The sequence below is a fragment of the Galeopterus variegatus genome, unplaced genomic scaffold (assembly GCF_000696425.1).
Source record: "Galeopterus variegatus unplaced genomic scaffold, G_variegatus-3.0.2 Scaffold171, whole genome shotgun sequence".
In the NCBI taxonomy this organism is placed as follows: domain Eukaryota; kingdom Metazoa; phylum Chordata; class Mammalia; order Dermoptera; family Cynocephalidae; genus Galeopterus; species Galeopterus variegatus.
In genome coordinates this window covers 224,999-251,506 of record NW_007726282.1, presented here as the reverse complement: position 1 = coordinate 251,506, position 26,508 = coordinate 224,999, and the positions used below count along the sequence as shown (strand labels likewise).

At 55.0% G+C, this 26,508-nt stretch overlaps 4 protein-coding genes across 5 annotated transcripts in view; 1 reads left to right on the top strand and 3 right to left on the bottom strand.

The window, feature by feature from the left end:
* Positions 1-7: 7 nt before the first annotated feature.
* Positions 8-6,125, top strand: ATG4D (autophagy related 4D, cysteine peptidase). Its single transcript, XM_008563055.1, has 10 exons — positions 8-296; positions 761-844; positions 925-1,098; positions 1,528-1,804; positions 1,878-1,942; positions 3,273-3,403; positions 4,506-4,584; positions 4,652-4,728; positions 4,810-4,929; positions 5,597-6,125. The coding sequence occupies exons 1-10, from the start codon at positions 65-67 to the stop codon at positions 5,777-5,779; spliced, it is 1,422 nt and encodes a 473-aa protein (XP_008561277.1). The 5' UTR covers positions 8-64; the 3' UTR covers positions 5,780-6,125.
* On the bottom strand, positions 5,797-14,489 carry KRI1 (KRI1 homolog (S. cerevisiae)). The gene is given in 19 exon segments (XM_008563062.1): positions 5,797-6,717; positions 7,571-7,669; positions 7,775-7,839; positions 8,849-8,979; positions 9,058-9,184; positions 9,255-9,343; positions 9,434-9,509; positions 10,571-10,741; positions 10,833-10,928; positions 11,034-11,160; positions 11,645-11,781; positions 12,037-12,114; positions 12,200-12,296; positions 12,548-12,597; positions 12,676-12,730; positions 12,959-13,070; positions 13,405-13,510; positions 14,196-14,269; positions 14,383-14,489. Coding segments are annotated over 19 exon segments (2,202 nt in total). The 5' UTR covers positions 14,477-14,489; the 3' UTR covers positions 5,797-6,299.
* Positions 14,490-14,941: 452 nt separating this feature from the next.
* On the bottom strand, positions 14,942-17,690 carry CDKN2D (cyclin-dependent kinase inhibitor 2D (p19, inhibits CDK4)). Of its 2 annotated transcripts, XM_008563077.1 has the most exons (3): positions 17,663-17,690; positions 17,245-17,399; positions 14,942-15,899 (listed from the first exon to the last, which is right to left on the bottom strand). In XM_008563077.1, exons 2-3 carry the CDS (start codon positions 17,383-17,385, stop codon positions 15,540-15,542), a joined length of 501 nt encoding a protein of 166 aa, XP_008561299.1. In that variant the 5' UTR covers positions 17,386-17,399; positions 17,663-17,690; the 3' UTR covers positions 14,942-15,539. The 2 variants fall into 2 exon arrangements, with proteins under 2 accessions (XP_008561299.1, XP_008561291.1); XM_008563069.1 differs by lacking the exon at positions 17,663-17,690 and having other exon boundaries at positions 17,245-17,476.
* A 1,363-nt stretch (positions 17,691-19,053) lies between these two features.
* Positions 19,054-26,508, bottom strand: part of AP1M2 (adaptor-related protein complex 1, mu 2 subunit) — an 11,919-nt gene continuing 4,464 nt past the window's right edge. The window contains exons 2-11 of the mRNA XM_008563207.1: positions 26,222-26,289; positions 24,638-24,768; positions 24,378-24,525; positions 24,156-24,282; positions 23,476-23,618; positions 23,313-23,384; positions 21,241-21,399; positions 20,491-20,616; positions 19,984-20,059; positions 19,054-19,468 (exon numbers count right to left, since the gene is read on the bottom strand). Coding sequence (XP_008561429.1) covers positions 19,446-19,468; positions 19,984-20,059; positions 20,491-20,616; positions 21,241-21,399; positions 23,313-23,384; positions 23,476-23,618; positions 24,156-24,282; positions 24,378-24,525; positions 24,638-24,768; positions 26,222-26,289 — 1,073 coding nt within the window. The 3' untranslated portion in view covers positions 19,054-19,445. The remainder of the gene's footprint in view (positions 19,469-19,983; positions 20,060-20,490; positions 20,617-21,240; positions 21,400-23,312; positions 23,385-23,475; positions 23,619-24,155; positions 24,283-24,377; positions 24,526-24,637; positions 24,769-26,221; positions 26,290-26,508) is intronic.

Below are 26,508 nucleotides of genomic sequence, written 5' to 3'. Positions count from 1 at the left end.
CTGGGGCTCGGCGGCCGCAGCCCCCACTGGCCCCGGGCCCTCGGTCCGCCCTTCCGGTGCGTCCATGAACTCGGTGTCGCCGGCCGCCTCGCAGTACCGGAGCGGGAGCCCGGAGGACGCGCGCCGGCCCGAGAGCCGCCGGCCGCGGGGACCCCGAGTCCCGGACCCCAACGGCCTGGGGCCCTCCGGAGCCAGCGGCCCCGCTCTTGGCTCGCTTGGGGCAGCCCCTGGTGAGCCGGACGAAGTGGACAAGTTTAAGGCCAAGTTCCTGACGGCCTGGAACAATGTCAAGTACGGTGAGGAGGGGGGCTTGGAGGTGGGGGCGGAGTGTCAAGGAGAACCAGACCCCCGTGCCGATCATTCCACCATTTGTTCCTCTCCTGTGAGTCACCTGTGGGTTCCCCGCCCTGCCCGGCCCAGGGTGGACCTGAGGCAGGTCCTGCGGGGAATGTTCTCAAGCCTCGCCCGCTCCCCGTTTGACCTTGGGCTAGCTCCTTGGCTTCCAGGCTCCTCCGTTTTTTCCCCTCTACAAAATAGGTGCAGTCAGAACTGCCTTAATTCATCCTGAATTAATGGTGGTCACTCATATGGCTGTCACCAGGCCCCCCACCTCCGTCTTAGAGCAATACTGCACGGATTCCCCAGAGCCACCCAGAGGCAGGAGCTAGGATAGTGCCCATTTCACAGATGGGGTGATGGAAGCACTGTTGCTGTCGAGCACGTGCTCCATCTCACTGGCCACTGCCCTACACCTCCCCAGGCTGGACAGTCAGAAGCCGGACCAGCTTTAGCAAGATCTCCAGCATCCACCTCTGCGGCCGCCGCTACCGTTTTGAGAGCGAGGGTGAGCTGGTCATCAGGACCAGGGTTGGGGGAGTCCCCCTGGGGTGTCCCTGGTGGCAGCTGATAGGTCGGCTCTTATAGGTGACATCCAGCGTTTCCAGCGGGACTTCGTGTCCCGCCTGTGGCTCACGTACCGCCGGGACTTCCCGCCCCTCGCTGGGGGCTGTCTGACCTCGGACTGTGGCTGGGGATGCATGTTACGTAGTGGCCAGATGATGCTGGCCCAGGGTCTGCTGTTACATTTCCTTTCCAGAGGTGAGCTGTGCTGGGGTGGGGGAAGGGTGCACTAGGAGTACACCGCCAGCCACACGTCAGCAGTGTTGGAATTGTTTGCAGACTAAGAGCTTGTTTGTTCATTTATGCATTTATTTATTTTGGCCGCTGGCTTGTTCCGGGATCCAAACCCTTGACCTTGGTGATAGGGACATAACACTCAACCAACTGAGCTAACAACTGGCCAGCTTACGCTGAGAGTTTAAATAACATTTAAATAGCAGCTAAACACCACAAAAAAAAAAGTTTCGGGTGGGGAGTGAGAGTTATGTTTCAGAATTGTGAAAACAGTGGTTACAAGTGGTCTTCTCAGGAGCATTAGAACAGTGTGTAAAGCCTGTGTATGTGTGCCCCCCAGACACACACACACATACATTAGTACTGTTTGACTATGTACTCTGTCCTCTCTAGACTGGACATGGACAGAGGGCCCCAGCCTGGGACCCCCTGAGTTTCCAGGGCCGACCTCTCCCAGCTGGTACCGTGGGCCTGCTCGCTGGATGCCCCCACGCTGGGCTCAGGGTGCCCCAGAGCTGGAGCACGATCGTCGGCACCGGCAGATTGTTTCCTGGTTCGCCGACCACCCCCGGGCCCCCTTCGGCTTACACCGGCTGGTGGAGCTTGGGCAGAGCTCAGGCAAGAAGGCGGGGGACTGGTACGGGCCATCACTGGTGGCACACATCCTCAGGTGAGGGCCGCTGCAGGGAACACGGGAGCCACTGGGTGACCCCCAGGAACTCAGCCTTCCGTCCTGCCCCCAGGAAAGCTGTGGAGAGCTGCTCAGAGGTCACCCGCCTGGTGGTGTATGTTTCTCAGGACTGCACAGGTACGGGACTGGGAGCCAAAGTCACGGGGTCTCATCCTGAGCCAATCATTGTCTCTGCTGCCTCTTTGTTTTTTTTTTTTTTTTTTTTTTTTTTAAAAAGATGACCGGTAAGGGGATCTTAACCCTCGACTTGGTGTTGTCAGCACCACGCTCAGCCAGTGAGCGAACCGGCCATCCCTATATGGGATCCGAACCCGGGGCCTTGGTGTTATCAGCACCGCACTCTACCGAGTGAGCCACGGGCTGGCCCTCTGCTGCCTCTTTGGACCCGCCTTACTCAGAGGTTGAAACAGTTCTGGGACAGAGGGACACTTGGAAAGTCAAGGATGACATGGTGGGAGGTGCACAGGATCCCTCCCCTCTGCCTCTCTTTCTAGAACCAGGAGAGGAAACCTCAGAGGCTTCTCCCGGCCTCCTTCTCTCAGGTCTCATTCCCTCTTACTCTACAAACAATTCTAACATGTACAAAGGTCTGGTCTCTTCTGCCTCATAGGGTTGCCATGGGAATTAAATGAGTCAGTAATACAAGTAAGGGCTGGCCGGTTAGCTCAATCGGGAGAGCGAGGTGCTGATAACACCAAGGCCAAGAGTTCGAATCCCCTTTCTGGCCAGCCGCCAGGAAAAAAAATACAAGTTAAACACTCACTTAACATAATAAACATTCAATAACTATTAGCTGCTATTATTATTAGTATTCCTCACTACCCTCCAACCTCCTAAGAAAGGTCTTAATGGGAGCCTCAATGGGTTAACATCAGGGAGTCTACAAAACCTGTAAATTTTTATGCAGAATTCTAGGTGTTTGGGACAGGTTCGATTTTCAGTGAATCGTGTCTCCAAAAAGCATTGAATCTACTTCTCTGGGAGTCAGGAAAGGGGCTTTTGTAGCAGCAAGGGGAGGCAGGAGAGTGGGGACAGGCAAGTAGGACTCGGGGAGGAGGGACGTACACACAGGGACATTCAGTTTGGGGGCAGAGTACTCAGTGTTCCCATTTTCATGTTCGCAAACCAAGGCACCGAGTCACAGAGGAGGTCAGGCCTGAGACTGGGGAGGAGCTTCAGGCTCTGGACAAGGGTCTCTGCCCCTTCTTGGTTTTATGCTCTTGGTCTCTCAGGGCCTCAGTTGTCCTGTCTGTGAAATGGGGATGTCCACGCCTGCCTGGAGATTCTGGGATTGTCTCGGAAAACGTAGGGGACATTGGAAAAATCTTCACTGATGATGACAGTGTTGCCCACCAAGAGGTTGCACCAGTGAGGTTGGGCCCCTGGGGTTAGAGGGCCCCATTTTGGGTGGGCACAAAGGTGACCTGCTGCTGGCCTGTCCCTCCAGTGTACAAGGAAGATGTGGCACGCCTGGTGGCCAGGCCAGACCCCACAGCCGAATGGAAGTCTGTGGTCATCCTGGTGCCTGTGCGACTTGGTGGCGAGACTCTCAACCCTGTGTATGTGCCCTGCGTGAAGGTAGGTTCAGCCAGATTCTAGGGCACCTCCACCCGGGAACCCTCCAGACGTTTCAGTTTGTGCTAGGGCTGCTGTTTATGCTCCCATCATCCCTTCATTTTTTATTCAATAGTCATGGAGACCCTGGAAGCCCTAGTATGTGCCACTCACTGTCCCTGCTGCTGGGGATTCAGAGGTGACAAACAGAACAGAGAAAATTCTGAATGTGCCCACTGGAAGCGGACATTCTAATGGGGAGAATGATCTGTAACCAAATAGATGTTATAATTCGGACTCTTTTGTTCTTTTCTGGCAGCTGGCCTATATAGGGATTTGAACCCATGGCCTTGGTATTACCAGCACCACACTCTTCCAAACGAGCTAACTGGCCAGCCCACAATTTGGACTCTTACGGGAAAAAACTAACACAATGAAGGGCAGATGAGGGTGGGTACAGAGCCTAAGAAAGCCCCTCCCCAGCCCAGAGGCAAATGAGAAGCTGGTGGAGAAGTGCTCCAGGTAAAAGGAGCAGCGAGATAGAAGCCCTGAGACTGGAAAGAAACACGCTGTGTTTGCACTCAAAATAAAAGCCAAAGTTCTCCCATGGCCCACAAGGCCCATTTGTCCCCATCACCACCTCAACCTCATCTCCCCCCACTCACCACCTCACTGCTCCTGCTACAAGTAGCTCCTGGCTGTCGCTGAGCACTCCTGCCTCAGGGCCTTTGCACGTGCTGTTCCCACCGCTTGGAGCGCCCTTTCCCCTGAGATGCACACAGCTCCCTTGGTCTCTGCTGAAATGTCACTTCTCAGTGAGGCTTTTCCTGACTCCTCTATTGAAAGTCACAAAGCAGCATTCCCTCCTTTATTCTTTTCCATGTTATCACCTTATGACACGAGATAATTCATTCACTCATTTTGTTACCTGCTCGCCTTCCATGCTAGAATGGCAGCTCTGCGAGGGCAGGGCTTTTGTCTGTCTTGATAACTGCTGCCCTAGCACACAGTAGCCGTTTTGTCCATCTTGATCACTGGGCCCAGCACACAGTAGGCGTTTGCTAAGTGTTTGTTGAGTGGCTGCCCGACAGCACCTGCCTCAGCTCCGCCCACTCTCTTCCCTCAGGAGCTCCTGCGTTCAGAGCTGTGCTTGGGCATCATGGGGGGCAGGCCACGCCACTCACTGTACTTCATCGGCTACCAGGGTAGGCCCCCCCCACCCCGCCCCACCATCCCCTGCCCTGCCCCTGCTGATGCCTGTCCCCCCCACAGATGACTTCCTGCTCTACCTGGACCCCCACTACTGCCAGCCCACTGTGGACGTCAGCCAGGCTGACTTCCCCCTAGAGGTGAGCTGGGGTCTCCAGGGTGGGGTGGAGGCATGGGGAAGGGGCTGGGCCCCCTGAGCCCCCCTTGTCTGTCTGCCTCAGTCCTTCCACTGCACTTCGCCCCGCAAGATGGCCTTCACCAAGATGGACCCAAGTTGTACTGTGGGGTTCTATGCAGGAGACAGGAAGGAGTTTGAGACCCTGTGCTCAGAGCTGACCAGGGTGAGCAAAAGGAATGTTGAGGGGGCGGGGGCGGCAAGGGCAGGGTTGGGGTTGAAAGAGGAACAGAGGCCTTGAGTCCAGCAGACCTAGGGGTGCTGCTTCCAGGGTGGGTGTTGTAATCTGGAAAATGCTGTAGTCAACGTCCACCTCTGAGAACCTGAGGGGATGCCAAGGCAGGCTGTTCAGTCAAAATTGTTCTGCGCATGGCAACAAAAGCCCAGCTCTAACAGATTACAGCAAAAAAAGAGCACTGAACTGAAAAGTCTGGGGCATTGGTGCCTTGGGGACAACTGTATATAGGGCCTTAAGTGGCAAGACCCTTCCCTGTCTCTTGATTCTGCTGTTCTATCAGGGCTTTACCCTTGTGGGGACAAGAGATGGCTGCCAGCCCCTCTGGGTATTTACCCTCCCAGTTCATTGGAGTGGGAGCTCTACTTTTGTAGTAATTGCAGCAAAAACCCCTGGGCTCTCATTCATTGGCTGGGCTGGGTCACGTGCTCACCACTGAGCCAATCACTGCGGCCAGGGGGTAGAAGGTGCTGGTTGGCTGGCCCGGGTGGAGGCCTTGCTTGGAAAGGTGGGTAACGTGTCCACACCCTACTAGGATAGTCCATAAGTGATGATTACTGTGTTTGGGGCTGAGCCATGCTCTCCCTCCTCCTGCCAGGTCCTCAGCTCCTCCTCAGCCATGGAGCGGTACCCCATGTTCACCCTGGCCGAGGGCCACGCTCAGGACCACAGCCTGGATGACCTCTGCTCCCAGCTCTCCCAGCCAGCGCTGAGGCTCCCTCGCACTGGGCGGCTCCTCAAGGCCAAACGCCCGAGCTCCGAGGACTTTGTGTTTTTATAAAGGGAGGGGATAGGGGAAAAGATGCAACACTATTTATTTTTTTATTTATGTCATGTTGGGTGTGGGAGCTTGAACTCTGGCGGTGTTGGGATTTCCTGTTCTCACCCTCTCACCAAGCCCAGCTGTGACCAGTCTGGGAGCCCATTCAACCGGTACAGAGCCCGCATGCCAGCCTCCCTTCCTTGCAGGGCAGGGAGGGAGGGAGGACTCCCAGGCACCACTCAGGGCCCAACTCAAGTACTGTAGTTTGCACTGGACTGTCCGGGCCCCTCATTGGTCCCGAAGCCCCTGTCCTGGGGGAACTGCAGCCACTGAGGGGCAAATAAAGCTGTCTGACTTAAACGTGGCCATGGTTGGCCTCAGTGTTCTAACAAGATGTGGGGTCCAGGAGGTGCCTCAAATGAGGTTTCTAAGTCACATGGGGAAAATAGTTATGTCAGCCTCAGTTTCCACATCTGTAAGATGGGAAGACTCCCTTGCTTGCAGGTAGATAGGAGGTTCTATATAGCAGATGGATACACTACTGTCGGCAGGAGGGGTACATCCAGGGGCTTGGTTTGAGGAAGGAGCCCTGGGGCCCCTGCCTGCTCCCTTGTGCTCAGGGGCCGCTCTTTGGCCCCTGCCGCTTTCTTCGTTGCCGGCCCAGCTGACGGAAGTGCAGCCGTTTGGGGTTGAGTCCAAAGGCCTGCAGTCTCTGGCGGCTGAACTCGCGTCCGCCGAGCGTCACCGTGGGGCCCAGCACCCGTGCTTTCTTGCCCCTCCTCCGCTTCTGTGGGGCTGTCTTCTCAGTGGGTGACACAGGGACCTTTTCTTCCTGTGCTGGGGGGCTCTGAGGGTGGGGCCGCTTCCTGCAGGCCCCATCAGGCACTGGCAGCTGCCCCTGTGGGCCAGCTTTGGTGCTCTGTGGCTTCCCTGTGGCTTCCATGGGCATATCTGTCCTAAGGGAGAAAAGTCAGGGCTCAGCTCAGGCTGGTGACGATTAGGCCTGTTCCTGAGCATAAGTGCCCCATTTTACAGATGACGAAAGGAGGCAGATAGGCAGAAACAGCGATTCGGGGCCTGCCAGGGGTTCAAACCCAGGTCTGAGGCCAAAGCCAAGGCTGGTTTGTTTATTTTAATTAAACTCTGCTAAATTTAACCAAAGCCAAGGTTTTCCTGCTGAACCTCAAGGCTGGATTGTGATGCTGATAATTCTGATATTTGTGCCTGGGCCTATACTAAGCTATTCACATAAATTAACTCATTTTAGCTTTTTTTTTTTTTTTTTTTTTTTTTAAAAAAAGATGACCGGTAAGGGGATCTCAACCCTTGGCTTGGTGTTGTCAGCACCAGGCTCAGCCAGTGAGCAAACCGGCCATCCCTATATAGGATCCGAACCCGTGGCCTTGGTGTTATCAGCACCACACTCTACCGAGTGAGCCACGGGCCGGCCTAACTCATTTTAGCTTTAAATCAACTCTGTGAGCTTCGTCTTGCTTAACAGACTGGGAAATAACAATCACAATAATATCTAAAACTATAGGGCTTTTACTATATTTTAAGCACTTTACACAAATTAAGTCACAACCCTTAACGACCTGATGAAATATGAACCACCTTTATCTCAATCTTATATATGAGAAACAGGCCCAGAGAGGGGTAGCAACTTGCCCAAGGTCACAGAGCTAACAGCCCAGCCAGGATTTGAAGCCCCATTCCCAGGGTCATACAACAGACAGCTGACCAGTGCAAGACTGAAACCCCAGGCCTGGAGGACTCCTCACCAGCCTCCCCCCAGCCAGTAACGCTTACTCCTCTGGGCAGAGGGACTTGAAGATCTGCCTCTTTTTCCACGTGTTCTGGGCCTTCTGGCTGTATGCCCTCTTGTCCCGCAGTTCCTCCTGCTCTGACCTGCAGGCACCCGGTGGACACACCTGTCATTGGGTGCTCTAGGAGGTGCTCATGCTTGCCTGCCCATCCCTCTTCCCAGGCACCAGCCTCGTCCTGCCCTGTCACCTGTACATGCAGGTCTTCTTCAGGGAGCACCACCGGTTCAGCTCCTTGTCGTCCGCAGCGAGGATCTGCAAGGAAGGGAGAGTGGGGATCCACTGCATGAGGCCCCAGGGAATGGGAGTACCCTAACTCTCTCTGAGCCTTAGTCATGTCATCAGTCGAAATAGGGCAATGTTAGTACCACCCAGATGGCAAAAGAACATCTCTGAGGCTGTGGGGCATCAGATGGGTAAACTGAGGCTCAGAGAGGGAATCCTTGCAGTAGGTCACACAGCCAGGAAGTTGGCTGATTGCAGATTCCAGGTGGATCCCAAAGACCCTGCAGCTCTTATGTCCAAAGCCTCAGAATAGGGCAGGGGTCTCTACTAATTACAGATGAGACCCAGCTTCCCAACCTGTAGACATCAGTTTCCTCATTTATGCGATGGACACCCCCTCTGAACCTACTGGAAGGCCATCAGGAGGATTAAGTGAGTGTGGATGGTATAAGCTCAATAAACATTGGCTAGTTTTACTGGCCATTAATAATCAAGCACCCACAGCCACCATCACTAAGGGACCGTGGGCGCTCTTGACCTGCCAGATGCCAAAGAACCATACACAAGTTAATTTTGTTTTAGAAGCTCCACAGCCAGGAGGTGGAGGCTGTTATAAGTCCCATTTTACAGAAGGGGAAACTGCAGTACAGGTGGTTAAATCTCTTGTCCAAGGTCACACAGCTGGTGAATGTCTGGGCCAGGATTTGAACCTGGGCCATCTGGTTCTGGAGCCCACCAAGTCTGAACGGCCACCCTGCTGCTGAGATACAGTAATAAGATTAAAAGTGGTATTTACGGGGACATGCTACGGGTAAGGCACTGTTTCAAGCCCCACCTTACGGAATCCCTTTGAGGTAGGAAATATCATTAGTGCTGTCGTCATTAGCACTGTTATTACTACCAGTTTCAAGATAAGGACACAAGTTGTATGTTGTGGCATCTTCGGGTAATAGAGACCAGGGCTCAGGTCAGCTCTCTGCTCTCTCTTGCACAGTGGGTGCACCGCCCCAACATGTCCCCTGCCTGCCCGGGTCCCCACCTCCTCAGTGCTGAGCCCGAAGTCACAGGGCACCACGGTGCGGTATTTGAAACGACAAGGCAGGTCATCAATGACGTCCTCGTAGTCTAGGCGGTAATACTCATCCAGGTATTCCTCGAATGTCTTGTCCCCTACACGGGAGACAGCCAGGCTGCCGGGGTGTGCCAGGCAAAGACCCCCAGCTGCCCGTCCGCCCGCCCGGGCCTCACCAGGGTCGAATACAGGCTTTTCCTGCCCCACGGCGGCAGCAAAGGGTGACCTGCGCTGCTTCTTGCCAGTCGGGGGTGTCTCGCGCTTTTTCTTGCGCTGCTGGCTGGGGTCGTAGTCAGCGTCCATCTGCCGAGATGCATGGGTCAGGTCTGGCCATCCCTTAGGGTCCCCCGGACCCCCCACCTGTGACACCTACGTTGAAGTCGGGGTCCTCACAGTGCAGCTCTTGCTGCCCCCAGGCTGCATCCTGTTCCAGCCCATTCCACGTGTCCCAGTTCCAGTCATCTGTTTCCAGAGGACAGACAGGTGGGCTCAGGGCAGCACCTCAGGGCACCCCTCCCCCCCAACACTGCCTGGTGCCCTGGCTGAGCTCACCTTCAAGCCCCTCCTCTTCCTCAAATTGTGGCTTCTCCTCTTCCATGGTACCGTAGTACTCATCCCCGAAGCATTTCTGCAGATCAGGGCCGGGGTGAGCCCCCAAGATGCCAGCGCCCCTCCTCCCCCAACTGTTTTACTCCTGCACCTTGCATGGCTCCCCAGTGCCCTCCCAGGATCTAGCCCCTAGATGCAGAGGGACCCTGTGTGTCCATTCTCTGACCACCTAATTGCTACTCAGGCCTTAAGTCTTACCTCAGCTGCCTGTCCTATCCCCTTGCCACCACAGCTGTCAAAGCCCATCAGGGGACTCCTCTATGATCCCATCTCCCCCTGCATGTCCCCATCACCACCCCGATCCCTATGGGTTGTAACCATACAGTTATGTGCCTGTCACAGACAAAGAGCCCTAGGAGGGCAGGGACCTCTGTGCTGCCTGGTGTATGGCATGCAGTAGGTGTTCAATAAATGTTAAACTGGTTCCCACCACTCCACGAGTTCCAAGAAGGGTGAAACTGTCTTGGGCCCCTACTGGAAACCCAGCATCCAGTGGAGGCCTGGCAAAGGCAAACACTGTGAACCATGTTATTTATTATGCACCTACTATATGCCCATCTGTGGGCTGTATCTTGCTGCATTCTTACAACCTCTCTGAGAGAGCAACTACCTCCATTCTGTTGAGAAACCAAAGCTCAGAACTGAGCAGCTCCTAGGAAGTGAAGGCTAAACACCAATACATAGCACCCACCAATCCAGTTTTCACCTGGCCCACCTGGGGCTCTTGCAGTGCCCACTGCTGCTTCCATACATCCCTCACCTCCTGCTTCTTTGGCCTCATGCTATGTTCTCCCCAATACAATAAATATTAACAGCTCGAAAAATGAATTTAAAGGAAATGCAGTAACCACTGTTCCTTGAGCACTTACCAACTAAACTTTTATATATATATATACCTCTCAATCTTTCTGTACAACAGCTCTGAGGTAGATGCTAGTTAGACCTACTTTACAGACAGGGAAAGAGGCTTAGAGAGGTCAAGTCACTTTTCTGAGGCTACACAGTCAGGAAATGACCTGATTCCAGAGCCATATTCTTGAGGATTCAGTGTCATGGCTGAGCCAAGGCAAGAGGCTGCACCTGCATGAGCTGGTCGTGCCGGGCAGGGTCAAAGTCATCCTCCAGGTCCCGTTCTTCAAAGCCCAGTGTCTCATTGCCAGTGACCTGCCGAAGCTTCTCCAGCTTGGCCAGAATCTCCTTCCTCTTCAGGTTCTTCAGCTGCTTCAGCTCCTCCTGCTTCTTGGCTTTCTCCTGCAGGCAGCAGGTCAGGGCAGAGGGAGGGTGTGGGCTTTCTGGGGGGGCTGGGTGCCCTCCTCCCCCAGCAAACCACCCCCACACTCACCCTCTTCTTTCGCTCCTGAGTCTCTTCCCTTTTCTCCTTCCTGCGCTCGTCCTTGCGGCGCACAGAGGACGTGATACTTCGAGGGTAGGTCTTGACCTGGGGGCAACAGAGGTGCCCAGAAGGGCCACACAGATGACTTAAGGCTCTCTGGCCCTGGACCTCAGGGGCCGGGTCCTCCCAAACCTGGCCGTAGCCACACACCAATGCTGAGTCTGGCTCCTCAAAGCGGAAGTTGTACTTGTGCTCAAAGTCCTCCTGCTTCTTCAAAAACAGCTCCCCCTCGTCCGAGGAGTCATCCACAGCCAGCTGGACTGGTGGACCGGGGACCCTGAAGGACAAGATGATGTGAGCTGGGGGGCCAGCCCAGTTAGGTTGGGCCACCCATTCCTGCATGCCTGGGTGCCAGATGTATTGACACTTTTTTTTTTTTTTTGGCGTCTGGCTGGTGCAGGGATCCAAACCTGTGACTTTGGTGTTATAACACCACACTCTAACCACTCAAGAAAACCGGCCAGCCCTGCATGAACTCATTTAATCCTCATAAGAACCATACAAGGTGCGTGCTGCCATTATCCCCATTTTGCAGGTAGGGAAACTGAGGCATGGAGGTCTAGCGGCAGGGCCAGCATTTGAACTAATGCCATCTGTCTCCAGAGCTCACATTCTGTATCTCTTCTTCACAGAAGATTAACTCTGCTACCCCCACGTGAGAAAAATAAACACACGGTGGCCTCTGCCTTTTGGCCAGCGCTGGCTGAGAATATCTTAGGAAGGGGTGGGAGACACAGGTCCCGGGAGACATGGTGGCTCACCCTTCCTCCTCCTCTTCCTCCTCCTCCTCTTCATCCTCATCTCCCTCCTCCTCATAGCGTTTGTTGAGGATATAATCCCGCAGGAATCGCTCCCCTTCGTCGAGGTCTGGATTGTTCCAATATTCCTTGAGATGGGTCTGGGGGTGTGGGGGTAATGGGGCCCAGGTCACAGACTTGGGGACAAAGAACAAGGGCAGGCATGGGCACCAAATGGACTTAAGTAACTGAAACTTCACAGCCAGCTTATGAAGTAGGTGGGATCATCCCTATTTTACAGATACGGAAACTGAGGCCCAGAGATGGGCACACCTCGAGGGTCACTTTCTGGAAAAAGGTTGGATGGAGGCGGAACAGGCAGTTTAGTCCATCAGCAACTATATGTGAGAACTGACCAGTTCCTTCAGGGACTCGGGGTTCTGAATGTCCTTCTGTCCCTTCAGCCACTCCACGTAGTCAGCCTCCTCCTGGGCCTGGAGGAAGAAGCCCGAGGGTCTGCAGGAGCCCCAGCCACCACCACCTCTAGCCCCAGTAGCCCAGCCAGACCCCAGCACCCACCTTCTCCTCCCTGCTTTTAGCACGTTTCTGCAGCAACCCAGAGCCACCTTCTCCAGTGCTGTCCTCATCTGTACTGTCCTCCACGAACACCCGGAAGCTGCCCTCATGAGAAAACAGGCCTCAGGACAGGTAGGCTGGCCTCTGCTCACCAGCCTGAGATTAACCTACTTACTAAGCCCTGAGCGCTCCTTTTGACAAGCTCAGAGCAGTGCTGTGACATGATTAACCAGATGAGGAAAACTGAGGCATGAAGGGAGCGAGGGACAGAGTCTGACTAGATCCCAGGCCCATTCAACCCCTGAGCCTCAACTACCATTCATCTGGCCACTCACCCAGGCCAAGGCTCACCTGTCTTTGAGCTGCTTCTGTTCTTCCACATAACTCTGCGACGAGGTTTGCTGTAGAGGATAGGGAGACATAGGCCTCAGGCCAGGCCTGGGCCCCTTGGCCCCCCTCCCAGCCTCCACCCCACCCACCTGGAGTCTCTGATCCGAAGTTTCCTCATCAGAGTTCTCCTCATCGATGTATTTGCTGTTCAGGGAAGGATGGGGCTTCAGAATACATTTCCAGGGCCCATGGTCCCAGCACCAGCTGGGCGGGCCTCGGGTGTGTATGTAGTGGGGCACTGAGGCTACTGCTTTCAGGGGTTCCCTTGATTTTGGTGAGATGCCAACTTTTTTCCACCTCTGCCCCTAAGAAGACACCACGGTCTGCCTACCCTGGGAAGGCTGGGGACACAGGGTAGCGGGCACAGCTTACCCTTCCTTCTCCAAGATAACCTTCCTCTCATAGTCCTTCAAGTACATGGGCCGCACTTTCTGCTGCTTCTCCAAGGCTGCCAGCTCCTCCTCACTGTCACTGTCAGATGATGCTGTGGGCCCGCCAGAAGACACTTGCCATCACCCACAACCTCTCCCCTTCCCGTGGCAGAGAATCCTACAGGGCAGGACCAGTTTCCAGTCCCAAATCCACCAATTCCTAGCTGCAAAACAGGTATCCTACTTGCTATCATCTGGTGGGGTTGGGATCACTCTCAGCAATTCGTGCTTTGGACAGTGCCAAGCACATAGCTGTCAATAACACTTTCACCAGGCAATAATCTAAGATGCGCTGCTAACACTTTTGTCCTGAAACGATCCATTCAGTACCCATGACAACTGATAAGGCATGGCGAAGGTGAGGCTCAGGGAGAAGCAGCCGCAGACCTGTTCTCTGATAGAAGGTGGCATCTTTCTGATAAATGCAGGGATCCTTCTTCTTCAACAAGGACAGTGTCCTGTAAAAGTCACGCTCCTCCTGGGGGTCAAACTCCTAGAACAGGAAAAGGGGTGGGGAGACTTCAGAAGGGATGTAGTAAGAACTCTAGTGGGAGCTGGTGATGGGGAGTATGGGAGGAGCAGGGGGGCTGAGAGGATGTGGGGATTAGTGTGGAGGATGGGCATACATTAAAGAGAAGGGGGCATCCTTCTGGGGAAAGGCAGGGGGTATCAGATAGCAGGAGGTGGGAGAGGAGCTCTCTTGGGGGTGTGCAGGGGGGGCCACAGGTCTGTACAGCATATGGGCAGAGGAAGGTAGGGGGCAAGGGGAGAGTACTTCCTGGGGAAGACAAGGGAGTGATATCAGGACAGGTAGGCAGAGAGGGGACACGGGGGACAGAGGAGGAGCTGAGCTGCACAGCGGGACCGGAAGATCAGGGCTGATGACAGATGTTGGGCGCCCCATGTGGCACAGGGAATGGTACACTGTAAAATAGTTACACTCTTGGGGATGAGGAAGGGGGACTCCTGGGGGACAAAGGGGTCGCACCACACATAAGGGTGGGCCAGTGGATCCGTGGAGGGGGAGTGAAATGGGAGGATTTGGCCACCCCTGGGGATAGGGAGGGCGTTGTCTGTCCCTCATGGGATTGGGGATTAGACGCTCCCTGTGGTCGGGGTCGGGATGCGATGGGGGGCTTGGACGCCTGGCACGTCCGGGACAGGGCGGGGAAGTGCACCACGTGCTCGTCGCTGGAGTCAGTCTCGGAACTGGAGTCGCTGCCGCTGTCCCGGTCCCCGTAGCGATCCTTCACTGCGGGACACATACGGGATCCCTCACAGATCAGCCTAGGGGACCAGATCTACCCCCAATCCTCCGCGGCCCTGCATGCCCCGGCGCCCTGAGCGCATGCGCCCCGCACTCACGCCGCTGCAGCTCTTCGCGCTCCCGGTAGCGGCCGTACCGCGCCGCGAAAGCCGCGTTCACCCGCAGCGGGGAAGACCTGCGCGGCTCCGGCATGGCGGCTCTGCGGCCCAGTGCGCATGCGCGTGGAGGGCGCCCGGACGGGGCGGGGCCATCCTTGGTCACGCCCACCAACAGCTTTACAGGGGGCGGGCCGCGCCGAACCCCGCCCCTGGCTTTTCCGGGATCTCGTTCGCCTTGTTACCGCAGTCCCCGCCCATGGGTCACGCCTCTGCGGGGAAGGCCGCGGCCACCGCCCGCCCTCCCTATCCCCTGGGCTCCGGGCACACAGCTGACATCTGGGGGCCCTTTCTCCACTCGCGGTTTCCTGTCTCCTTTCCGTTCCGACAGCGCAAACCGCTGCCCCACCCAATTCTCTCACCCTGGCGCCCTGGGAATTACTACTCTCTCCCCTCCCCCACAGCAGCCACGATCTGAGATCCCTGTGCTCATCCCGACCGACATCCTGGACGCGCGACTCCCCATTTCAGACTCACAAATCAGAAGCCACCCACACTGTGATCATGCACAAGTCTTAATTTAATGGGTAAAAACATTAAATTATCACACAATTTTCTCAATAAAGTTTAATAAATAGAATCTTTTTTTTTTTTTAATCGCTGTACAAGACTGGAAAACAAGCTTCCATCAAAATATGAATGAACTCATGCTACCCTTTTATTGATTTGGAACTCTCCCGCCCTCTCCCATGCCCGAAGCAGTGCGACACTTCAGATCTCTCTCTCAGCACAGCCGGCCAAGGTCGCCAGGTTCCAGGAACCCTGGAGGCGATGACCTCACTCGGGCTGGGGCTTTAAACGCTCTGCCCTCGGGTCTTGTCTGCTGCCCCAGCAGACGGGCCCAGAGGAAAATAAACCGTTTAGGTGGCTGTTGCCTGCAGGAGACCTTCTCTGTCCAACATGCCAAAAGGGGTGAGAAAAACAAATGAGAAACATCCCCCAAACACACACACCCCAGAAATCAACACCAATAAGCCACAAACTGGTGCTCCTCCCCCCTTCGGCAGTGGGCAGGAGGAGCGAGGAGAGAAAGTGTTTCTTCTCTCCTCTTCTGAAATATAACCCAGTGGGGTTCTCTTGCTGGACAGGACAGCCCCAGGTCACAGCGGGGCCACTGTGTGCCCCTGCAGGATGTCCATGAGGTCCTGATCTCCTCTCTGCCGAGCCAGCTCCAGGGGTGTGAGCCCCCTGGCATCCCTGTGATGGAGATCACATTCAGCAGCCAGATAACTGACCACAGCCGTGTGGCCTTCCTGCACTGCCAGATGGATGGGAAGTGCCCCAGTGCCATCAGGCACGTTGACATCAGCGCCATACTCCACTAACGCCTTCAGGGTGTCCAGGAATCCAGTGCGGGCTGCATCATGGACTGGACTGGTACCAGAAGCGTCCTGGACATTGGGGCTGGCACCCTGCTTCAGCAGCTCCAGGGCAACAGTGGTGCTGCCAAACATCATGACCTGTGTGGGGACAGAGGATCAGGAGGTCCCCAAGGGAGAGAGTCCAGAAAAGGAAGTTACTGGAGAGAGAAGGATCATCCAGAGAGATCTTCCAGGAATAGAGAATATCAGAGAAGGGGTCCCCTAGAGAATGGGGAAACCCCAGGGAACATAATCCTTCAGGGAGCTGTTTGAGACCCCAGGGAACAAATTCTCCTGGGACCATGGACCCCCAAGAAGCTGGTCATGCCTTTGAGAATGAGACCCTAACCCAGAGAGTAGCCCTCATGGAAACTTTCAAGGAACCTAAGACCCTCCCTCAAGGAACCAGACACCCTCCCATATAGGAAATCACCAAGAAATATAAAGCCCCCTCCAGGAAATAAGCCCCATAAGACTGAAAACTGCCCCAGAGAGTAGCCCTCATGGAAACTTTCAAGGAACCTAAGACCCTCCCTCAAGGAACCAGAGACACCCTCCCATATAGGAAATCACCAAGAAATATAAAGCCCCCTCCAGGAAATAAGCCCCATAAGACTGAAAACTGACTCCCAAAACGTTAACAATCCTCTCAAGGGAAAAGAGGCCCAGGAAATTTGAAACCCCCTTCTCTAGCGAATATCCCCCTCCTATATAATGGAGATGTCCCTCAGTACCTGAGCCACCCTCAAGAAATAGGATTCTAAAAAAAAAAAGAAAGAAAAAGAAAGAAAGAAAGAAAAGAATGGGATTCTCCTATGAAATGCATAATGGAGATGTCCCTCAGTACCTGAGCCACCCTCAAGAAATAGGATTCTAAAAAAAAAAAAAAGAAAAAGAAAGAAAGAAAGAAAAGAATGGGATTCTCCTATGAAATGCCCCCCAGGGAATAGGGACCTCATGCAATCTGACACTGTTTCTCCATTGGGGCTCCCATAATTATACCAAGAATCTGCCAGCCTCCCGGAATGAGGACCCACCCCACCAAGTAATAACTGGAACCTCTCAAAGAACTTCCCAGAAAACAGAGACCACCCCCCATAGACATGAATCCTTCCTTCCAGAAATCGGCTCTCCACATAAAAGCCCAAGAAACCGGAGCCGTCCCTATGAAACCCGGATCCAAAGAAGCTGAACCCACCCACAGAATAAGAACCTTTCCAGGGAAAGCAAATCCTCCAAAGAGGGATAGCCCTCCCCTCCCCCCAACCTAACCTCATCCCCCACCCACCTACGAAAGGGGATCTCGGGGAACAACATCAGCCCTGAAAAGGAGGACGGGCAACCAGTGGGTCACCACCGGAGCCAGAAGACCGGAGAAAAGGGGTCTGGGGTCTCGGTCCTCGCTCCGTTCCCCCGCCCCTGCCCGGGGCTGGCAGGGCCTCACCTGCAGCGCCGTCTTGCCGAAGCGGTTCAGGGCGTCGGGGTGCACCAGCTCGCGGTGAAGAAGGCGGCGCACCTCCTGCACGTCGCCCCGGGCCGCGGCCCCACTCAGCCGGTCTCCGGCGCGGACTTGCTCTAGCAGCATGTCTACCTGGCGGCCTGCGAAGCCCCCCGCCCCACCCCCACTCGGTCAGTGCGGGGCAACCTTCCCGGGGCTCGGCCGCCGTGCGCCGGGCCTGCGATAGACTCCCGGGCCGGCTCGCCAGTCCCGGGCTCCGGAGCGACCCCCGCTCTCCCAAGCCGGCTCCTCCCCCTGTCAGCCGGCGGAGCGGTGAGGGGCTGGGAGCCCGGCCCAACCCTCCGCGGCCCGCAGGGCCCTGCCCGGCGCCCGCCCCTTGGGGGCCGGGTCTCCCCCGACTCACCCTCCCTCCTCCTCCACGGGCGGGGTCGGCTCTGAGCCTGCGCCGCCGCCGCCGCCGAGTCGGCCTCCAGGGGGCGGAGCCAGCGCGCTCGCGGACCCGCCCCCGGACGCCGCCGATTTATTTCCTTCCAAACTCGCTACACTGTAGCCGAGCCGCGTTGCCCGGCGCGCGACCTCACGGCGCCCCGCCCACAGGGTCTGCGCAGCCAATGGCTGCGCGTTGCCGGGGGATTTCGAGCGTCGACGTGGGCGGTGTCACTCCTGATTGGCCAGGGAGCGGCGACCGGTGGGCCGCCGGCAATGGCGGGGTTTTCGGTTTTCAAATGAGCCGGGCGGGCGGGAAAGAGGGCCCGTTTAACTGATCCGGGGGAGAAAGGTCAGAGACAGGATAGCGCGGGCTGCTCCGGGACCTCGGCGCCTCCTGGGGGTAGGGAAGCAGGGCTGGCCGCCCAGCTTGAGGTCCCACCATTCATTCATTCGCCCACTGTGTTCAGGGACAGTTCTGGGCGCCGGTGAGCTCACATTCGAGCAACTAAATACTTTTAGATAACGTTAAGCACCATGAAGAAAATAAAACGGGGAAGTGGGGTGGGTGAAGAAGGAATCACCCTTCCTGGGCTCAGAAAGACAGCCTAGCGAGGAGGGAAGGTTGACCCTGCAGCTGCCACATGAGCGAGACTCGGAGGCGAGAGTCGCGGCCCGAGGCGGCTACAGGGGCCTTCATTCAAAGATTTACTGAGCACCTCCTGGAGGCGCCCAGCTGGAGAGCGAGCTAAGCGGCTCCTGCTGCGGGACGCCTACAACCTAAGGCAGGAGGAGAAAATAATTAAATATATTCAGAGTGGTAACTGCTAAGGAGCTGGTAAAACAGGATAAATAATAGTCTCTTGGGAAAGGAAATCCGTAGAAATAAGGAGGGCTTCCTTGAGGAGATGACATTCGATTTGCGATCTGAAGGTGAGGGACGGCGCCATGTGGGTGTCTGTGGAAAGGCATGGCGGGTAGAGGGCCCTGCAGATGCAAAGTCCCTCACGTGGGAGCGTGCCTGGTGTGCAGAGGGGAGAGTGGGAGGAGTTGAGGGCAGGTAGGTGGGATTGTACAGATGAGGCCTGTGGGCTGCTGTCAGTACTTGGCTTTGGCAAAACGGGAACCAGGAGAGGGTTCTGAGCAGGAGGAGCCATGATCTGACTTAGAAGTTGACTGGCGCCCTCTGGCAGCTATGAGGAGAACAGACTCGGGAGTGGGGGGCCAGCGAAGGCAGGATCAGGGGATAGGGTGGAGGCCATTACCTTGGCCCAAGTGAGCAATGAACATGTTGCCCACTCCCATCCCAGCACTTCAGGGACGTCCCTTGCATCTCCAGTCCCCAGCCAAGAACCACATAACAGCAGCTAGATTCATCTTTTTAATGACATCTGAAACACAGAGGAATGGGCCAGCGGGGCCCTCTGGGCTCAGCAGCTATGAAGGATGAGGGGCTCCTGACATCCCCTAAGGCAGGTCACTGCAAGAAGGCACTCATGAGGGGGCTTCAAGCCCCTCTTCTATTTCTTCATATAAAACCGGGGGAAGGGGAGAAGCCCCAAGAGTGAGGGAGGCAGGAAGACCACCTCTCCCAGCCAATGGATAGAGGAAGAGGCGAGGAGGGGGCTGGGGGCTAGGAGCAAGAAACTGCTAAGTCAGGGGCCTGCCCCTCACGCACCCCAGCTTCCCTCCCTTTCTAAAATCTGCAGCCAGGGCCTGGGCAGAGGGAGGCCCCACGTTCAAGCCCCCACTTCTCCCTTCTAGGTGGTACGAAGTTGATAATCTGCAGAGAAACAGCCAGCAGGGATCATCTCAGAGGCAAGGGAAAAGGGAGGAGGGACAGCTCCCCCAAATCCATCCCCTGCCCCAGCGCTCAGGATCGCCCTGGGGAGTATTTAACAAGGCTAAGGGTGGGGTTAAACACAGATACTGTAACCATAGCAACAAACAGGTTACCAGGCAGTAGGTAGGGGTGCTACATATTCAGCCCCTTACCCAAACTGAATGACCACTCTAGAGCCGGCAACGTGCCCTACTTTATTTTGGCAGCTGGCCAGTATGGGGAACTGAACCCTTGACCTTGGTGTTACAAGGCTGCACTCTAACCAACTGAGCTAACCAGTCAGCCAATCCCCCATTTTAAAGATATGTATAAATTGAGCCCAGGGTGGCAGGACAGGAGGGGCAGGCCTGGAGCCAGGCCTGTTGAGTTTTCTGAGCCAGATGTGATCAGAAACCTGAGTCCCCACCCCCTCCACCTGCCCGTCCCCATTGTCCAAGGGAGCCGGACTTCCTTACCACCACTCTGGGTGATGTAGCGCACCCAGGGTAGGGCCTGGTAACCGCTTTTCTCGATGATCTTCATGTACCGGACCTGGAACAGAATGAAAAGGGGTAGCCCAGGCTTGCAGGAGTGAGGTGGCAGGAGGAGAGAGGTGGCTTGGGCCAAGGGCTTTTATGTACAGCTTGGGGGAAGAAGATGGCACAGGCTGGGAAGCAATGAGGTGACATGCGTGAGAGGGTGTAGGGGGCAGGTCATCCAGGACAATAGGAAAAAGGTGGCACAGTGTAAGGGAAGAGACATGACACGGTTTGGGGGGGACGAGGTGACACAGGTCCAAGTGAGAGGTGGAGGGACGGGGACCCCAGCTGAGAGCAGAAGAGGCAACATGGCTCTGGGGGAGGACAAGGAAGACTTTGGAGGGATGGTGACACAGGCCAGCACTGAGGTGACTCGAGCCAAGGGACAGGAGAGCAGGGAACCCTCTGAGGTCAAGGACAGGAGCCTCCCTGCCCACTCCTCACCTGGATCCCGGAGACGGTGAAGTAGGGGATCTCGAACTTGACCCCGATGGGGGGCCGTCCCTCCACCTCCTCCTTCTCCACGCTGGGGAGGCCGAAGTGGGCTCGCATCAGGTACTCCTTGCCCCCCTGCGAGCACATGGGGCATCAGACACAACGGGGGCCCCACCCACCCCAACCCTCCCTCGCAGCAGCCCCCAAGCAAGCTCTCCTCTCAGCCCATTACACAGACGAGAAAGTAAAGGTTCCTGGCTAAGACTCGGTGGTGGCTTCTGACTGCAAACCCCCATCAGGGGTTTCTAATTACCATCTCCTGTTTCTCAGGCCCCAATGACCACCCCTCACCCCCCGGATGACAGGGACAGACCAAATCTTCCAGCAGCCCAAGGACATGGGTGACACGATCCTCCCTATTTCACATATCAGCAAACTGGGCATCCATGAGGGGAAATGGGTTTCCCAAGCCCACCCAGGTCAGAAAGGCAAGGGTGAGGAATTTGAACCGAGGGCTGACTTCCTTAAGACCTTGGGGGCTGGGGCATTTAAATCCATTTCCCATCATGGAGCCTCAGTTTACCTATCTGTGCAATAGACTGGCCTGGATTCCTTCTTTATCCCTCCCAAAGGGTAACCATGTGCCTGCATATGAGGGTCTCTGGTTTATTCCCTGCCTGGCTCCCATGCAGCCTGGGCATGCCTCCGCATTGTTCCAGTCCCCCCCACCTTGGTCCCCCACCTGTCCCCAGTGCTCACCGGGAAGGATTTAATACTCCAAATAACGACATTCTTCTCCGGCACGTACTTGGCACTGCCCACGCTGGTCTTGAAGCGCGGGGAGTCAGCATCACTGGGTACGGGCACGGATATCTCCACACTGTTGGCCACTGACTGCTTCTTAAATTGCCCCTTGGCCTGTCAGGGGAGAGAGCATGGGGCGTGAAGAATTTACTTGCACATTCTGCAAATATTCACCAAGTCCTTTCCATATGCCGTCTCATCCAGGGCCTGCATAATAACCTTGAGGTGGGGACCACGATCCTGCCCATTTTACAGATGAGGCAGCTAAGGCACAGAGAAGTTAAGGCATTTGCCGGAAGACACACAACCAACAAGTGGTAGGGCTGGGGTCCGTAGCCATGAGAGACTCCCTTCAGCCCATCACAGAGGAGTTTGTGTTTGCCAGCTGGCATTTACCAAGTCTTGCCATGTGCCAGGCGTGTGCCAAGCACTTAGCCCTCTTACTAACTCTCTAATGTAGGATCCATTCCTAAGGTCCATTGTACAGATGAGCAAACTGAAGCACAGAGAGAAACAGCACTTTGCCCAGGTCGCACAGCTGGTACCTGGCACAGCAGGGATTCACACCGAGCCTGCATTCTCAACCATCACAGGTCCTCCTTACGAATCGATGAATAAGCTAATAACATTATTTATATATCTACTGCGGCATGACAAGGAACAAGCTTTTAACACAGGAGTGCTAAGTGTTCCACGTGTGGCGGCTAGTGTTATGATTATTGTTATTATTTATTAATTTGGGGAGGGATGTTTGGGAGGTGGATCAGGGCAGAGCACCTGGAGGCAAACTTGGGGTGGAGGGGCACTCTTTCTGGAAGTTTCCAGACCCTTTAATGGCCCCTTCCCCTTTCATTTTCTGCAGAGATGGGAACGCTGAGGAGCATTGAAGGCCTAGTGACCCAACTCCCTGAGACCCCGAGACCAGGGAACAAAGTCAAGTCTACGAACACAGACGTTTTCTGTATATGTGGTTGGCCGGTATGAGGATCTGAACCCTTAACCTTGGTGTTACAAGGTGGCGCTCTAGCCAACTGAACTAACCAGCCAGTCCCTATAAACACAGATGCTTGAGTCATGGGGATCAAAGCTCAACATAGGGCTCCTTCTATCTTAACCCCTCTGGGCCTCAGTTTCCCCCTCTGTAAAAGAGGGCTGACTACAAACTCCAGGAGACATACACGGGGCTATTCGTGGCAACATGACCTGGAGCAGCCAAGAACTGAAAACAATCCATTCAAGAGAACAGACAGATGTGGGGAGCTGGCTATTAGTTCAGTTGGTTAGAGTATAGCCTTTTCACCCCAAGATCGCGGGTTCAGATCCCTGTACCAACCAGCAGCCAAAAAAAAAAAAGAATGGACAGATGTGGAAGATGGACAGCAGCCAAAAAAAAAAAAGAATGGACAGATGGCCGGTTCGCTCACTGGCTGAGCGTGGTGCTGACAACACCAAGTCAAGGGTTAAGATCCCCTTACCGGTGATCAAAAAAAAGCAAAGAACAAAGGAGATAAGGAAGGAACCATGTGGATAACTGGGTGGGTGTTGACACGGTGATCCAAGGAGCTGGAACAGCCAGTGCAAAGGCCCTGAGGCAGGACCTTGCTTGGTGTGCTCCAGAAACAGGCCAGCATAGTTGGAAAGGAGTGAGTGAAGGGGGCAGCAGGAGGAAGTGGAGGCAGAGAGGTCACAGGGGAGACTGTGCAGGGTCTTGTGGGCCTCGGGCCATACTCTGGTTTTTACCCTAGGTGAGATGGGAGCCATGGAGGGTTCTAGGCAGAGGGTCGTGACCTGACCCAGGTTTCACAGATACCCTCTGGGGAACAGACTGTGGGGGACGAGGGTGGGAGCCAGGGAACCAGGAAGGTGATTGTTCTAGTCCAGGTGAACAGTGATGGATGGAGCTGGACCGGGGCAGAAGCAGTGGCGAGGTGAGAGGTGGGCGGATGAGGGATCTGTTTTCAGAGGTCAGAGGTGATGGGGTAGGAAGAGACAGATCATGCGTTGTTAAGTGTTCCTTCAAGGCCCACCTTGACCATGATCTCCACACGGCTATGGGAAAACTTCTCAATGACAGACTCAATCCAGATCAGCGGCTTGACCTACACACAGAGGAAGGGAGAAATTCTCAGAAACTCTAGGGTCAACCCTCAGCCCCTGCCCCCACCCCAAGGGGGCTTGATCTTGTCTCACCTGGGTGCTGAGGCGGTAGGACATGAGCTCAAAGTCGCCATCTGGAGGGATGAAGGAGATGGTGCGGTCGTTGTCAAAGCGCGACAGACGGACACACTGGTGGAATTTGACGTCCTCCAGCTCCACCGACTTGTTCTTGCTTCCTGAAACTCGGAGTTGAGCGTGCAGAGTGACCCTAGGGGGCCAGGGAAGGGTCCCTATCCCCACGTTTTCCCCAGCCACCACTCCCATCACCCCTATTTTACAGATGAGAAAACTGAGGCCCAGAGCACATGAGTAACTGATGCAGCCGAGTTGGGATCTGAACTCAGGATCTGAACCCGGGGAGTCTGGCTTTTGCCATCAGACTTTTAAAGACGGTGCTATTCTGTCTCCTCCTCCCACTAGAATGTCAACTCCATGAGGGCAAGGATGTGTCTTTTTCTTCACAAAGCAGGCACTCGATAATGAGCCAGGGCTGCCTAGTTAGAGCGTGATGTTTTGCGGTGCTGATAACATCAAAGTCAAGGATTCCCCCAAAAAAGAAAAAAACAAAACAAAAACCAGCGGCTACCGGTGCAGTACTGCCCCTGACCAGCAGAGGGCGGAAGAGCGCTGATTTCAGAACAGGCTGCAAGTCTCTCAAGTCTCTGGTCCCCAGATGGGGCGGGGACTGGAGGGGACGGGGCTCAGACGCTTACGGCCAGTGAGCTCGAAGAGCACGCGGTCATTGAGGCCGAGCCGCAGCTCTGGCATTCCTGACAGAAACACCTTGAGCTTGATGGTGCCCACGATCTCACTCAGCAGGACGCTGCCATTGACATTGACCTGAGGATGTACACACGGGGAGGTCAACAGGCATAGGGTCCCATCTCCAGCCCCCCAGGCTGTGGCGGGGGTGATGTGGAAGTGTGTGGGCTCACCAGCAAGTTGACAGATTCTATGACATCAATGAAGACCTCGTTCTTCTTGTACTTGATGCCCTCGGAGCGCCAAGACACAGCGTTCGTGACGGTGGGCGGCACCCGCGACTTGCCGGTCTCCAGCTTGTTACCTTGCTGTGTGATGTACCTGGCAGGAGGGCAGCGGGGACGAGCAGCTGGACCCAGGGACACCTCCCTGGCCCTCCCCAAATTCCTCCTACCAGTGGCCCGGCCTGTGGCTGCCCCTGTGGCCCACTCACTCCTGCAGGATCTTGCTGTCCGTGGTCTGTGGGAACCCGAAATCCATGAGCTCGTCCAGCAGCTCGTAGACAATGACAAAGTTGTCGCGGATGCTCTCCTCCTCCAGCTCCTTGAAATACTCGCAGAATACCTGGGGTGGGGGGAGGGGGGGGGACGGACAGACAGTCACCCCCATAGGTGTGTGATTGATTTGGCTGTGGCCATGGGCCAGCCAGTCAACAAGCAATTATTGAGCACCTGGTGAAAAAGCAGACAGAGTCCCTGCCAGTCAACAAGCAATTATTGAGCACCTGGTGAAAAAGCAGACAGAGTCCCTGCCCTCATGGAACAGTCTAATGGGGGAAATGGACAGGAAAAGAGATCAATATAATCCAACATGTTGTGTGCAATACCTAAGGAAACATAAGCAGCCTAGAGGCAGAAAGGTCTGGGAAGACTTCTGGAAGGATAAATGAAAAGGGCTTATAATCATTTGGAGGGAGGGGGCATGGATCCCTGATGTTTATAGACCCACCATGCACTAAGTTTTGTAAATGCATAAAATATGCACTGGTTAGAATGTGGTGTTGATAACACCAAGGTCAAGGGTTTGGATCTCTGTACTGGCGAACCATCAAAAAAAGTAAAATGTATAGGATGGCAAAGGAACACCATTACGCAGGAGCGTACAAGTTCATGGATGCCCTGAATTCTGTCCACAGGTGCTTGGGAGTCTGGGGGTCCCAGGTTAAGAACTCTTGGAATGAGTAAGTATAACCTCAGCAGAGAACCTTTTAATTCTGCAAGTACATTACTGCATTCCCTTGATTAATGTCAGTGAGCCAAGAGGGTCAGGGCTGTGCCTGTCCCATCCATAGCTGTGTCCCCTCCTTGCCTGGCAAACAGGAGGCAAAGCAATAAATATTGCTTGTTTGTTGAAAAGTACTTACTAAGCACTTTCTCAGTCACTGAGAAAGGCATATAAGACGTGCTCAATAAATTGTCATATGATTATTGTAACATTTGTAATAATGCTAAGGATAATACTAAACCTTTGTTGAGCAATTACTCTATACTGAGCACAGTTCTAGGCCCTTTATGGCTATTAATTTGATTAATTTGTACAACAACCCTGGGACAGGACTTGTTATAAACCCTAGCTCAGAGGCACAGAGAAGAGTGACTTGCTGAAGGTTACACAGCCAGGAAGTGGGGTAGCTGGGATTGGATCCCACGCTCTCTGGTGGGGATCTGAGCCATTCACTCTCTCAGAGGCTTCCTTGATCCCTGCGCTATAGGGAGAGATGATCTCATAAGCAGCTAATAAGGCACAGAGTGATGGGGCTTTGATGGGGAAAGCTCAGGTAGCTGTTAACCCAGAGAAGGCCCCAGCAAGGTCAGGGAAGGCTTCCTAGGAGAGATGGGTCCTGAAAAAGGTGGGCAAGACAGGTGGAAAGGGTTGGCTGTTAGCTCAGTTGGTTGGAATGCAGTGCTACAACACCAAAGTCAAGGGTTCGGGCCCCCATACCGACCAGCCACCAAAAAAAAAAAAAAAAAAGTCATGGACAGACAGACCAGCCAGCCCTTGGGAGACCAGTACCTACCTCCACTGTCTTGTAGAGGAAGGAGTACACCAGGGAGGCGTTGGCATTCTTCAGCGTGGTGGCCACCACTGGAGACAGTGAGGTTAAGGAGAAGGTGCCATTTTGGGGGGCGGGCTCAAATAGATCACACCCTGAAACCCCACCCTGTCCCTCGGCACCACCCCCACCTCTACCCCACTCCAACCTGAGCCAGCATCACCTGTCCTCAGACCACCCTGCCTGGACCTGGGCTGCCACCACCCCTGGCCTCCTCCAGGAACCCCGCGTGGGCTGGATACAGTACAGGT

Excerpts from the sequence above, each read along its gene's own strand:
- CDKN2D (XM_008563077.1), bottom strand. The coding sequence starts at position 17,385 with ATGCTGCTAGAGCAAGTCCGCGCCGGAGACCGGCTGAGTGGGGCCGCG. Across the intron at positions 15,900-17,244 it reads TCGGCAAGACGGCGCTGCAG|GTCATGATGTTTGGCAGCAC; the intron begins GTGAGGCCCTGC and ends GTCCCCACACAG.
- ATG4D (XM_008563055.1), top strand. The coding sequence starts at position 65 with ATGAACTCGGTGTCGCCGGCCGCCTCGCAGTACCGGAGCGGGAGCCCG. Across the intron at positions 1,805-1,877 it reads CTGGTGGCACACATCCTCAG|GAAAGCTGTGGAGAGCTGCT; the intron begins GTGAGGGCCGCT and ends TCCTGCCCCCAG. Across the intron at positions 1,943-3,272 it reads TGTTTCTCAGGACTGCACAG|TGTACAAGGAAGATGTGGCA; the intron begins GTACGGGACTGG and ends CTGTCCCTCCAG.